The sequence below is a fragment of the Larimichthys crocea genome, chromosome VI (assembly GCF_000972845.2).
Source record: "Larimichthys crocea isolate SSNF chromosome VI, L_crocea_2.0, whole genome shotgun sequence".
Classification (NCBI taxonomy): domain Eukaryota; kingdom Metazoa; phylum Chordata; class Actinopteri; family Sciaenidae; genus Larimichthys; species Larimichthys crocea.
The window spans coordinates 19,469,062-19,483,911 of NC_040016.1; the positions used below are offsets into that span (position 1 = coordinate 19,469,062).

The 14,850-nt window shown below is 41.4% G+C and overlaps 1 protein-coding gene across 2 annotated transcripts in view; it reads left to right on the forward strand.

Annotated features, from left to right (window-relative positions):
• The first annotated feature begins 2,697 nt into the window (after positions 1-2,697).
• flnba (filamin B a) overlaps positions 2,698-14,850 on the forward strand; it is a 61,640-nt gene continuing 49,487 nt past the window's right edge. The window contains exon 1 of one of the 2 annotated variants that reach the window (XM_027278826.1): positions 2,698-3,144. In XM_027278826.1, the coding sequence (XP_027134627.1) occupies positions 2,853-3,144 (292 nt within the window). In that variant the 5' untranslated portion in view covers positions 2,698-2,852. The remainder of the gene's footprint in view (positions 3,145-14,850) is intronic. The other variant, XM_027278827.1, reaches the window with a different exon arrangement.

Here is a 14,850-nt window from a genome sequence, read left to right on the forward strand (position 1 = left end):
ACCAACAATCTGAGTTCACTGAACTTCCTCAGGTCCTGAGTGTGCTCGGTTGTCATGGAGCTCTGAGGAAGACCATGAGTTGAAGCTGAAAGCAGCACGTGACCCTTAAGTTGTTCTTTTTTTTAAATTTTATTTTATCTGTAGAAATTCTTTGTTTCTGTCGTCGTGGTAACGGTTACTCATGCAGTTAATTCCCACTTTTCTACAGACTGAAGTGAGACTGTGGTGGATTATTAAAGCTATCTTTGAGACTTGACTCAGATTTTCTGCTTCACTGGGAAAAACAGAGTCATCGTTCAGCCTCGATTACAATGAAGTAACGAGTAACTGACGTTTAACTGATGCATTAACCACACTAACAGGCTCGTGAACGGCTATTAGAGCCTGCAATCACTGTTAATGAGTACATTAAATATGCAGCGTTGAGGTCAGAGAGGCTTTATGAGGCATTAAGTTGTTTGTTTATACATCTTTGTCAGCAGAAACTGTCTCAGTTTGTTCTCCATGAGACAAAAAATGTAACTTAATGATATGAATTATTTATTTTATAGACTATTAAAGGTCTAACGTGTTTAAAGATGTTTGTATAATAATAATAATTTGACAGAGCATGGCTTTGTTTACCTGCTCTTAGCACACTGATGCTGCGTTCACTGATGTCAGAACATTTTTATTTTACACTTTGTTTTCGTCATTTCAATCAACGTGTTGTGTTTACGTGACGTACAAACATTTAAATAACTTTTAAATAACACAACAAAATGTTTAAAAACATGAGAGATCTGCACACAAAATACAATATCATTATAAAAACAATGTACAAATGATCGTAGTAATATAACCAGGACAATAATGACAATAATCACATAAAAAAAAGAAACTTAAAACAAACAAACAAATAAATAAATAAACCTCCAAGAAACTCACAATTATCTGTCAACATGAAGTTTGTGATATATTACTACTATATAAACTACCAATAACAATCTCTCCTTTGTACAACTAAATGAAGTATATTTTAAATCTTAAATTGTTCTGTAAATAAATTAAAGGTAAACGGCCTCATTAACTGTTGTCCTGAATTATATATAATAATAATAGCATCATTAAAAATAAACATTCTCACTGAACAGACATACTTTTACTTTTAATGGAGTATTTTCTCAGTGGGTCTAAAAGGACTTTTATACTTTTATTATCAGTCTTACGGATTCTGAGTGGCTGTGAAGTGAAGCTAACACAGGGAGGTGCCAAAAAACTGCAGTTCCTCAATCGTCCACTTGAGGCTGGCTCCAGAAGTGAGTCAGTCTCCATAAGTCCCCATGTTAAAATATCACAACTTCACAGCAGATATCAACATGTTTACACTAATGAAAACATAATTTAATGTGTTTGGTTTGTCCACTGGACTTTTAAAGGTCCGGTGTGTAAGATTTAGTGGCAGATTGCAACCAACTGAATACTCTCCCACGCCTCACCTTCTCCTATTTGCTTGAGCTTGACAGAATGACATGCAGGTCAGATTCGAACCCTGGGCCACCGCGGTAAGGACCGAGCATTTGTACACGGGGCAGCTGCTCTACCGACTGAGCTAAACGACCCCAGATGAGTGTTTTTTATGTTTGTCCGCTCTGGGCTACTGTAGAAAAATGTCGGACTCCATGGAAGAGGACCCCCCTCTCACTGTAGATATAAATGTCTCATTTTAAGACATAAACGAAAACACAATTCTTGTGTTCAGGTGATTATACACTAATGAAAACATACTAATTATTGTCATGTTCAACTCCCGCCTATAGATTCTCTTAAAGGTGCAGTGTGTTATTTTCAGAATAAGGCAAACATGGAAAATAATATTCATAACTATGTTTTCATGCATGAATAATCACTTTAAAATAAGACTCTTTTTTGTTTTTGTTACTTAAAAATTCTCCTTTTATATCTTACAGTGGGAGCGGGTCCTCTTTCACCGAGGCCGGCATGTTGAAACACCGTTTTTCTACAGTAGCCCAGAACAGACAAACTAAATTGTGACTCTAAACAGTTTGTTTCTGCATTACACTAGTGTAGGAGCCATGAACGCATATCTGATGTGTACACAGATAATTTCGTAGTTTATATTTGGGTTATTTTGTTTGTTTTGTTGTTGTTTATTGTTGATATCACAGTAACTGGGTCACGGGAATATGTGCGGTAACATATAGTTAATATATTCACCTGTGCTTTGGCACGGCGGGAGTAGTAACAAAGAGAGAGAGGGTGAATGATTGGAAGGCCGTATTTTTTGTTGATCGCTGTTTTACCTTTTGATCGTTGTGATTGATTTGCCCATACTTTAAGCACTTCTTTAATAAAATCCTTAAATGCATTTTTTGATCTCTGAATATTTTGTTAGTGCAGCGTGTCAGACAATACAGCTACTACAACTAGGAAGATGAGGGCAATGTGAGGAGATCGCACTCTGCGCACTGTACCTTTAAATCTGAAACACTGGACCTTTAAGTCAAGGATACTTCCACCACCGCTGTAAAAAGTATATGAGAGTGTAAAGAGGCGAAATTTGGTTTTTATGAAAGACTAATTGCACGACTTGGGAGTAAATTGAATCCAGAGGGAGGCGGTAATGCAACATTAAAGAATGCCAACAAGCATGAAGAAGAAGAAAGAAGAAGAAGTAGAGGGAGTTTGAGAATTCCGAGCATTCAAAGCGAGCACCTGAACGCAGCAGCAGCCAGCCAGTCTCGGGGAGGTTTTAAAGAAACTTCAAACCAGCTCCAGGCTGCAGCGAGGAGACACGAGGGAACACAGGACACGCTCCACCGGCACAAACCCACACCGAGAGCCGCTGAAAGATGCCGGTCACAGAGAAGGACCTGGCGGAGGACGCTCCGTGGAAGAAGATCCAGCAGAACACCTTCACCCGCTGGATCAACGAGCACCTGAAGTGCGTCAACAAGCGGATCGCGGACCTGCAGCTTGACCTGGGCGATGGCCTGAGGCTCATAGCTCTGCTGGAGGTCCTCAGCCACAAGAAGATGTACAGAAAGTACCACCCGAGGCCCAACTTCAGGCAGATGAAGCTGGAGAACGTGTCCGTGGCTCTGGAGTTCCTGGACAAAGAGAACATCAAGCTGGTCTCCATAGGTGAGTCCATTCATTCAGGCTGTGCAGCTGCAAAAAAAAAAAAGTTTGCATGTTAATAAAGAGTGTGCACATGATGGGAAGCTTTTATTTGTCATGTTACACTTTTTTTCTGCCACAAAACAACGTTTGAATTCGTGCAAAGTCCGAAATGCATTAAAAAAAAGTTACATTTTAAAGTGTTTTTGTGTTTCCACGCACATAAACACACCCTATATGAATATCAAAGCACATATTTTGATAATTCGGCACGTGTTTTAATGCACAAAGCATGAAAAGTTTCTTGGAATATTTCAGTTTTTTAAAGTAACAAACTGCGCCTCGAACAACTTTAAAGAAAAACACGTTTAAAAGTTGATTTTTCTTGCACTTTGCACTCTTTAGTTTGTGTGTTCATAAGAAGCTCCTGAACGTGTCACAATAATGCATGTGGAGTCATGCAGTCCAAAGTTCAACCTTTGTCCTTTCTCATTCATTCCACATGTCCTACCACAGCGAACACTAAAAGGATTCAGTTGATGACAGATCCTTAAGTTGTAAAATCAATCTTAATTATTTAATTTAATAGAGATTCAGTAACATTGTGGCCAGTTTGGGTACCTACAGCTCCTGAAAGACCTCAATGACAGACTGCATTTAAAAATCCTGCAATTTAAAGGTCCAGTGTGTCATTTTTAGGAGTGTGCATGTTTTCATTAGTGTGTAATCAACCTGAAAATAAGACTTTTGCTTTTTATGTGAGTTTTTCTTACATGCTCGGAAGGAGAGCGTGAGGCGTGGTGGAGTATTCATGCGGCTGCAATCTGCAACATCGCTGCTAGGAGGCACTAAATCCCAAACATTAGTGCGCTGGAGTATTTCTAGAGTTGGCGTGAACCTCTTTTACACACATAATTAACATTTAAGCCAATTTTCCCATTGAAAATCTCAGTTTTCCTCTGTGGAAGACGAGCGTGCAGGCTGGAAATCAGCCCTAGAATGCTCACAAATCTGGTGCTGTAGTACTCGCTGTGTCGTGTTGTTGGCAGCAGCATTAAAACAGATTTCTGGATGGAGTTTGGCATGTTGTGGCTGCAGATGTTTAATGAGACAGAGAGAGAGGACACACCTGTGTTAATGAGCCCGGCTTCACACGGAGAGGTGAAAACTCAGCGTGCTGTCGTTGTGGTTTGTCAGCTGCATGAGAGCGATCGTCCTCCACCTGCCGCACAGTTCTTCTTCTGCTTCACGTTTCTCGTTAACAAGCTGCTTGTTGTTGCGTCTCAAACGTGATTAGCACGCATCTGATTTTAATTAAGGCTGCGTGGCTCCCACCCAGGCTGCACGATACTGACAGATCATCATATTTGTAGTTTATCCTGCTGAGCGTTTCGGTCTGTGTAGAGAGTTTCAGGTTCACTCCAGTTCTCAGGTTTTGTACAAAGCTCATAATGTTTCAGTTTTTGTTGACACTGTCAGAGAGATTGTAGTTTGCAAAGACGTGGATCAGGCGGCTGATTGACGCAAACAAAGCACCCACCTGTCAATCAAAGCGTCCACGCTCTTAATCCTGCATAACTTTAAGCCTTAATATAATGTGAACAGGTGAGTTGTATATAAACTCATCCTCAGTACAGTTGTCATGAACGGGGAAATTAGCTACAGAGACCAAAACTGTTTTTTGTACCAGGCTGTAAACATGTTTATTTCTGCTGTGAAGTTGGACATTTGAACATGGGGACTTATGGAGACTGACTCACTTCTGGAGCCAGCCTCAAGTGGACGTTAGAGGAACTGCAGTTTTGGTTTGGTTGAGGGTGCCGCTTGCAGGATACTTTGGGCTTGTACGCCCTCTCATGTTCGTAAATCGTGTGGCCAATCAACCCACAAATATCGTCTCCATTTTATGGATTCTATCATCTTGTGGATCTCCTCGATCGATCCAGTGAAAGAATCAGATTTCAGAGGTGTAGTAGCGTAACAAACGCTGCTATAAAAGTTGGTTTGTTTTTAGAAAACGGATTGAATCTATGGAGACGAGTATAACCTCGATAATGTGCAGCTTGAGTTATTCTGTGTTTCAAACACGGCACAGTTGGTGTGAAGTACTTTCAGGATTTGGATTTTAACCTCAGTTTTTTCTATTTTTCTGACACTGACAGCTGCGTTCATTCACTCACAGCTGTGGTTTTGATGTTTTTCTTCTGTGGTGAACGTGTCCGACTTGAATCTGATTCCAGTCTTCTTCTTCTGTGGTGTTCATACAAGCCCATGTATCCACGCATGACGAGCTGCATCCTTTCCCATAATCCCCTTCTTATTATTTCACTGACACTATCATTCGTCTCTTTGCTGACGACGGAGTTCAAAACCACCAACGCGATGCTGTGAACGGAGTCTGTGTTTGTGCAGCTTCACCCTCGGCCAGCTGCTCCGTCAACAGGCCGATGGAGCGCTTCACACGTCCACACTGTCGTTTTTGTAAGAAACATCTCGAGCTTTTATTAGTGACATCATCTCAGGTCTGTGGTTAGACCTGTGGGCAGGAGCGATGAATACCTTCAGAGCTCATGTTTCTGCACCAGGAGTTTACTTGAAATCCAGACAGCTGCTTTTTTGTCCTTCAACAGGAGCTTTTCTACTTAATCAGATGTTCTGAATTCTTCTGAATAAATTACTGAATCCTGCTTCAGAAACAAAAACACACTGACTGGTGTTTTAAAACTGTCCTGAGACCCTGAGGCCGCTCGGTGTTTGGTGATGGGGGTGAGCTGAAGTCGGAGCGTGTGCCGTGATGCAAAAAAAAAAAAAAAAAGTGTGGAGGAGGTTTGATTTTCCACAGTAGAAAGGAAATGACAGGATGGGTGGGACGGACACGGACAAGCGCACACACACACGCAGTGTGAGGCAGGAGTGGTTTCAGCTTTCAGAGATCAGTCAGACACATCAGGAAACACACACGATATCTGTAATTTAAAGCTGATATTAGTTAATTTATCAATTATTGGCATTTAAAATGTTTTTCTGTCACACAAAAATCAGTGTGCAGTGTCACTCTGAAATATTGTGTCAGTCAGATCTTTGAGTGACGGGCTAAAACTTGCTAAATCACAACTCTGGTCCTTTTTTAATGCATCACAGAGAAGCCACGCTCATGTGTTGACATGAAGGCGTGTCTCCGCGGTTACAAAATGATGTTGGAGAAATAAAAGTTACACATCAGCCTTTCTCAATACGAGTTCACGAGTAGTTTATGTTCAGTTTTATGTATTTATATTGCACCAAATCATGACAGACCTTATCATATTTTCCATGTAGAGCAGGTCTAGACTCAGAAAATATTTGTCTTTCCTATAAACCTAACCGTCCTAACTATAAACTTTAGTGGAGATATGACTAAAGGTAGTAATAATTATAATAGTTGTAATAATATTTATAGTGGGCGTCAAGCAGGACCACAGCAGCAGGCTCGGCCAATCTTGATTCACGAGATTAAGCGAAGTTTGTAAGACGTAGTAACGAGACATGAATGAGCTCCATGCATCATGGCAGCATCACTAATGGATGACCTGAGTCAGCAGTAATTAAAAGCTCTGTCAAAAAGGGAAAGTCTAAAGACGGCTCTTAAATGTGGAGAGGGTGTTTCCGCCTCCAGAACCCAAAATGGGAGTTCGTTCCACAGAAGAGGAGCTTGATAACTTAAAGTTCTGGCTCCGGATCTACTTTTAGAGACTGAAGGAACCACGAGGAACCGGAGCGCGGTGTTCTGGTGGAGTAATGAGGTACCGTGGTGGAGTAATGAGGTACCGTGGTGGAGTAATGAGGTACCGTGAGCTCTTTAATCAGGTCATATTTGTCTTTCACACCCTAAACAAACGCCACTCTGGTCCAGAGTTTTATTTTGGGTTTAACACGAACCAAACCAAACAGGCAAAGACACAAACTCTTTATGATCGTCTGCTACTTTGTCTCATATTAAATACAGGTGATGTTCAGGAGTTTCAGAAAGTCCTGATAAAACTTCAAGACAAGCGTCTCGTCTGTATTTTGGTCAAAACAGTGTAGACCTTATTGTAGATCTCAAGAACAGGACTTTGGTCCACAACAAGACCTCCAGTGAGTCACAATCTGTGAAGGTGGAGTCCAGTACGGTTACACAGGTAACGTTAGTTTGTCAGATACCTCACGTCCATGACAGGAAGAGTGCATCAGACAGACGGAGGGAGGGAGGGAGCGTGGGAAGGAGAGGTTTTCTGTCGTCGGACAAAGTGAAGCAACTCAGCGGCTCCTTTTCAGCTATCTGTGTGTGTGTGTGTGTGTGTGTGTGTGTGTTAATGGTTAACTGTGGTGTGGGGCCCCTCGGGAGGCCCCCTGGCTTTTGTCTGTAACGCACACTGAGACGGTCGGGAATATCTTCAGCACATGTGTCCGAGTAAGAGATTCATAATATAGAAGTTTGGGGTCCATATCCGGATCATACGGACCATGAATACATGTTTTATTAAACGTATAAATTGGTGTTTCTGTGATTTAGCTCGCCCAGTTTCAGAGTGTCATAAATATGGACAGCTGTACTCGAGTATTTGTTATGATTATATTACTTATGACTAAAAACTAGCAAGTCGACAACTTATACCAGCCTTTTATTTCACCAAGCTCTCACCAAACACTAAAAGTCAGTCCCAGATTCACTCTTCTTGCTCGCTCACGCTCTCATTTTCTCTTCTACGCTTCCTCCATCAACGTCCTCTTCAGTGTCTTTGCCTCTCTTTTGCCATTACAGCCTGAAATCTTCTTCTTCTTCTTCTTCTTCTTCTTTTTCTTCCCGGTGGTCTAAAACACCTGTGGTACAAACACTAACACTCCCCCCGGTGCTCTGAGCTCGCAGCCCGGCTAACAAAGTGAGCTAACAGCAGCAGCTTACTTCACTGTCCATCAGGAAACTCTGTAAATCACAGAGAGAGTTTAGACGGAGCCATGATGCAACACACCTGCCTGCACAAGCAGAGGGCCAACGCCCTTTTGACACACACACACACACACACACACACACACACACACACACACACACACACACACACACACACACACACACACACACACACACTCTGAGTTTTGCAATCTCAGAGTGATAAAATCTTGAAATCTTGTGTTGTTGGTGGATCATGGCAGCGATCGCCGTGCTCCACTAACAACACACAAACGTTCACTTCAGCTTCTACCAGTTTATATTTAATCTCCTGAAGCTTCAGCTGGAAACTCAAACCTCTGCGACACATTTAAGTTTGAAGTGTTTGAATGAGGCCGAAGCTTTTTGACTGCAGGACGCTGAAACTTCACCGAAGCTCCTGTAACATCATGAAACAGTTTTCAGACAGAGACAGCAGCAGAAGATGATAGATGAGGTCGATCCTCAGCTACAGTTACACCAGGAACAAACCACAGCTGGTGTGTATGAAGCAGGGTGGAGTCAACACACACACACACACACACACACACACACACACACACACCCCATGAACCAGCAGTGTGAGAAGCTAACGGCTGCAGAGGCTCTCAGATTATTCATTCATGAAGAGACGCAGATCAGATTTGTAACTTTCTTTAACCTCAATGATCCATTCACACTTTCATGTTTCAACACTTCTACTGAAACATGGAAATGCACCATGCAGTGTGTTTTTGTTTGAACAGTCTGTTTGTGTTCACACACACACACACACACACACACACACACACCCACACACACACCACACACACCCACACACACACACACCAACACAGCCAACAACTCAAAAAATAACCTATTTTATTATTATCACTTGTGCTATGTGTTTGACGCCTGAGCCGTTGGGTTCTGTCGTACATAAAAAGATTTAAAGCAACATTGTGTAACTTTTCTACCATGAACTAACAGATTTGAAATCATGTCGATGTCACACTGACTTGTAATCAGGTGGATTGTGTCTCTGTCGTACGTCTGTTCTCAGACTACGTTAGTTTAGAGAAGTACGTCACGCACCAGCAACTATTTCACTGATTTTGGTGAAACTGGATCATATTTTATGGAGAAAACAAAGAAACTAAAAGAGGCTAACAGATTTTAAAGTTTCACCTTTTACCGGACTGTGAAGCACGCAGGACACACAGCAATCAGACACACCCTCATCGTCTTTCAAAAGCTTCAAGGCGAGCAAACACACATTTGTTCATATTTTGTGGTTTATTTTTCTTTAATTTCTAAATTTTAAAGATGTCTGAATTGACTTTCTGCTGCAGCGCTCAGAGTGAGCAGAACCAGGTGAGAACAGGCCCGACGGGATCTGTAGCTTTCAGGTGTGACCTCGATTAGACGGTGTGACCTCATTCACACACACACACACACACACACACACACACACACACACACACACACACACACACACACACACACACACACAGTCTGATGTGTAACATTAGCTCTGGGTGAAGTAACGTGTGTTTAGAGTTAAAAAACTGAAGCGTCGGCCTGTTTTTAATCTGGAAAAAAACATTTATGTATAAACGTATCTGTTACATTTTAATATGCAGCAATGATTCAGCCTATTTCCACTTCATTAACAAGATTTTTTCTTTGCTCTTTGTTGCTCTAAACGCTCTCTCTGGTTACTTATTCCTGCTGCACTGGAAATTATGCGTTTTTTTTTTTTTACCCTTCCAGGGTGCTAAAGCGAGTTCACTCTGACGTCAGCATGACACGAGTGCTCCCAAAAAAAAAAGTAATCATCTGACTGCCGTTAACTTCAAGAGGAGAGCTGATAATTGGCTCAATATTTTAACCCAAACTGTGTCTTTCTGTGTGTGATTCATCCACCACGACTGCCTCCCTAAATTGACTTTATTGCTATTTATAGTACGTCACTTGACTTGACTGAAGTTTTTCCAGACGTTCTGTTGCTCTTTAAAGGTCCACTGTGTGAGATCTGTTCTATTTACAGAATATGGCAGAGGTTAAATATAATAATTTGTGTATAATCATCTGAAAATAATAATATTTCTGGTTTTATAACTTCATAATGAGCCTTGACAGACGCTGCAGATTCCTCGGGCCCAGAAAGAACAAGCTAAACGATTGTTCAACAGATTATTTTTTTTGTTGTTGCATGTTTTGCAGCCTTCATCTTTTAGAAAGGAGACGTTGAGGTGAGGTGGTTGCATTCCTGCAACTAACTACTACACCACTAGATGCCACTACGTCGTACACACTGGTACTTTAAAACAAATTTAGTCTGCCGGTTTTCTCCTCGTGCGACTTGCAGATGCTCTTCAAACTCTGCAAGACAAGAATGGCATAAACTTGCAAAACTTGGGTTACCGTCAAGACGGGGCCTCATGCATGGAGGGAGTCATGACGTATGCTTTTGAGTTGCATCATGGGAAATGTAGGATCCAGTGTTTTTGGAGCTTGACCCACATTAGTGACTAAACGTTGCAACATTTCTGCTTCTGCTGCCTTGATTTTTGACTCTGATATCTAGATTCTCTAGCTCAGTACCTGATCTGCTTTAACCAGGACAGCGATGCACCAGTTTCATATTTTATTACAGACTAAATGATTAATTTAAGAAGTGAGTGACAGCTTAATCCACAGTGAAAATAGATTTGTTGCAGCTGTAGTCTGTCTAATGTCAGCTAACATCCAGACCAGACGGGTCTGACTCTCTCTCTCTGTGACATATTAACTAAAATGACTGGCAGACTACTCCTGTCCTGGCCCAGAAACCACACTATACACACACACACACACACACACACACACACACACACACACTCTTGCTTTCACTCAGTCTCTCTCTCTTTCTCTTTCGGCCACTCTTTCGGTTGCCATGGCGCTGTGTGTCAACAACAGTCTGCATCCAGCTCGGCTCTGACAGCTGATAGATGTTTGGTTTCAGTCTAACAGGATCATGTTTTCCTGAAACTCAACGTTCTGTTTCTGACAGGAACGTTTTCTTCTTTCATTTTTTTTTGGGGGGGGCTCGGTGAGTTTCTCCTTCAGGTCGAACTCTGATTTGATTTGAGAGGAAAATTCGAACAGCTTAAGAGTCACGCACGCTGTCTTTTTTTTTTTCATTGTTGTTTATGTTAATCCTCCTGTGCTCTGTTGATATAATGGTTTCTTTTGATTCATGTTGGTCAGTACTCTTTTGTCATTTTCATTTCCTGGTTTTGACCACATGAATTCCCCTTTTTGGGAAAATACGACAACTTAAACCAGTGAAACTAGTTTTCTACTAAGTGTGAAAAGTCATTTATAAAAACTGGTCGAGACAACGAAACGCCTATTCTTGGAAAAGATTGCACCGAAACCGACTCGGCAGCATTGTGGTTCACATTCATAACAATAAAAACAATTATAATCATCATAATAACGTCATAAATTATATCCTGTAGGCACAGACGGAGGTCTGTGGGCTGAAAACACACACCCACACCCACACACGCACAGTAACACACTGCTGAATGACAACACAGGCAGAAAAGTGTCCCAAGGTCAGCACAAGATGAGGCGCATTCCACCTGTTGCTCCGGCAACCTTTGTAAACAAAGCCAGCGATTGGCTGTGGAGTCCGCGGGAGGGGCGTTGTGGCTTTGAGGAGGAAGTGTCACATAACTTCAATGACCCGGAGCTGCCTGACGCTGCGTTCAGGTGCCGTGAGAGAGTCTAGGGATGAGAAACAGAGGCAACTTAATGTGAACATGACTTCACTTGAAGCTTCTTTTGAAGTTGAGCGTCTGTAACAGATCACATAAAGTATGAAACCTTAGGAAAGGACCACCATGCAACAGCCTGGAAAATCAGGGGAACTAGTCCACAGATCCAGGCTTTTCAAGGCTGTTTCCAGGATTTAATGTGAACACTGCATGTATGAAGAAGGGCTCCGACATAGCTGCTCAGTTGGCTCCGAGTCCTTCTCTGCAGTGTGCTGAGTGTATGGTTATGTGGGTTGTAAGTGTTACTGTTACGCGGACTGTGAGGGTTATTGTAGGCTTTAAACGTCACGGTATGAACGGTCTATTTATTTATGTACACAAAGGATGAGAGAGCCGGGCACTGTACAGTAAACTTGAACGCAGCAGACTGATGTGGACCAGATGTGGTTTCAGGGTGGCACTGCTGACGTTTGGTTGGCCGTGAGCTGAGTACGCTAACATGCTGATGTCGAAGTTTCACCATGTTTACTGTCTTTGTTTGGCTTTTCTAAAACACGTGGCCGAAGAATCTGTAGAGAATTTTGGACAGAATAAATCGCTCTAAGACAAATTCATCTTTAACATTTATTGTGTGTTTTGTTTCTTCTTTTTTTTTTTGGAAGCAAATGAATTAAACTCAAAACATGAGCGTGCGTGCAGGTGAAGAGTCTGTCGCCATGACTACAGAAAGAACAAATACACTGATCGGGAAGTACAAAGAGAGAACAAGAAGAAATGCAAATGATTCAAGAGCCGCTGGATTATTTTAAACAATCGCGTCTATTTACATCTCTTTAAATATCAGAAGGCCGATGGCGAGACGGTTCCTCTGGAGCTTTTTGTTTGTTTTTTTAACTTGCAGCTAGGGTTGCAGAGCAGTGGGAAATTAAGCTGGGGAATTTTGGAAATATTCCAAATTGGAAACTTTCCATGGGAATTATGGAAATTTATATGAATTAACTGGAAATTTTGGGTAATTTAGTAATAAAAAAAATAGTAATAGTATCATGATAAGATGGAAGATGGTCAATGAAATGATGCTCGCTATATTATATTTATCTAACCTGAATATCATCAACACTTACTTCACTTTGTCGTCCCGAGCTCAAATGTAGAAATCATCTGTGTGTGTGATGGAGGAATAGCAGATATTCAAGTGTACTTGCATGAAATCTGAATGAAAATATATATTTTCCCCAACTAAATTTAAGTTCCCTGTTAAGCACCAACCTTCAATTTTGTAAATTCATGTTTATTCCCATTAATTCCCATGGAAACTTTGAAAATTCTCAGAATTTTGCAACCCTGTTTGCAGCTATAAAGATAGATAGAAGGTATGTGAGATCTTGAGGAACGTTTCCATGGTACAAAATGTTCTTCACTTCACTTTGTGTAGCGAGGTCTGTCCATCACGCTAGGGAGGAGAAGGTGAGGCGAGGTGGTTGCAGCCAACAACCAAACATCGATTTATTCCAGGTAGTCAAATTTCTTCATGTTTATTTACGATTAAAGCCTCAAATGTGACATTAGTGCAGTCCTTCACACGCAGCTTTGACGCCTGGCGACGTCTGTTAACAAAATCTGCCAGCACCAAATGAGCACAACCAGAAGACGTGAGCCTGGACTGACACTTCGTCTCGAAGAGAAATATGAAAATGTGAACCAGATTTCATGACGATCCATTCAGCGGTTGTTGGGGCAGTTTATTCCAAGTCACTGACGTGAACCTCATCAACAAAGTCATTAGGATTCATCTTCTGGGGACCACGAATGTCTGTCCAAATATTCTGTTGGACAAATCCTCTGGACAGATGCACTGTTTGAGTCTGTTTTAAGACTTTATCTGACGTTGACATAAATTTCCAGTGACGTGAAGCAAAAAACCAAACAAAAACATTGCAGTGACCTGAAGAAGTTCATGAATCATCCCTCGTTTCCTTTTGGACGTCGGAGACTCTAATGTGAGACTCTCGACATGCGAAGGTCTCCCATGTCTATAAGTCATAGCTGGCAGGAGTGTTTTGCTTGGCTGTGTCCACACAAACCTCACGGCCCTCTTGACTCTCGCAGTAACCCGTTTGTTTCACTCCTCCATCAGAGCTGCCGTCATATTTATGGCTCCGGCCTTTGGCCCTCCGTCTGCAGAACACAAACATGGGGCGTCCACGCGAAGCCCGTTTCAAAGTCCAGATTCTCGGCATCGGCTCCTCCTGGTTACTACTTCTGTCGAGATGTAACCGCCATGATAATTGCAACCACATCAATAATCACAACCAGATCACGACCAGAGTCGAGTCGACCGCAAATAAGGTCAAAACTGGGAAAAATAACTTGATAAACAGGCCTGGGATAACTTTCACATTTTTCTTTCAGTGTTTTGATTCTCCACCATGAAGGATGGTTTTGGAGGGATTAAAGCATGACTTGTGGTGTTGGAACAGAAAACACATTTTTGAGGGGGGGAGAACAAAACCGCTCTCAGGTTAAAACTGTTAAAAACAGTCTATAAAAACGACCTTCTTTAGTCGTCGTGTTGGGGTGAACTGATGAAATGTTTCCTGCAGCATCCCGAACATTAAACCAGACAATCATGGAGGTCATGTGAGTTGAGCTTATTGTGAAACGTCTAAACATTTATAAACATCACTGATAGGACTGGAAAAAAAAATCATTTCCATATTTGAATAAGTGCAGCGTTCAAATCTCAATATCTAACTGTTTAATTACATACTCAGCTGGAAAACATGTTTACACATATATTTAATAATAATAACATGTTTATTTATATGTCACCTTTTATAAAAACAAGATTTATAAAGTGTTTTACAGAGCAGAGGTTCAAATGGAGGTGACAGAAAACAGGCAGAGCGATTTTAAAAATGATTTCTAAAAGCTTAGAAATTAAAGAACAGCAGAAGATTAATACTGGGTTTAAATTTATATAAGAGGCGGAAGCTGACAACAAAAAGGCAGGACTGACTTTGATGGTAAAAGAAC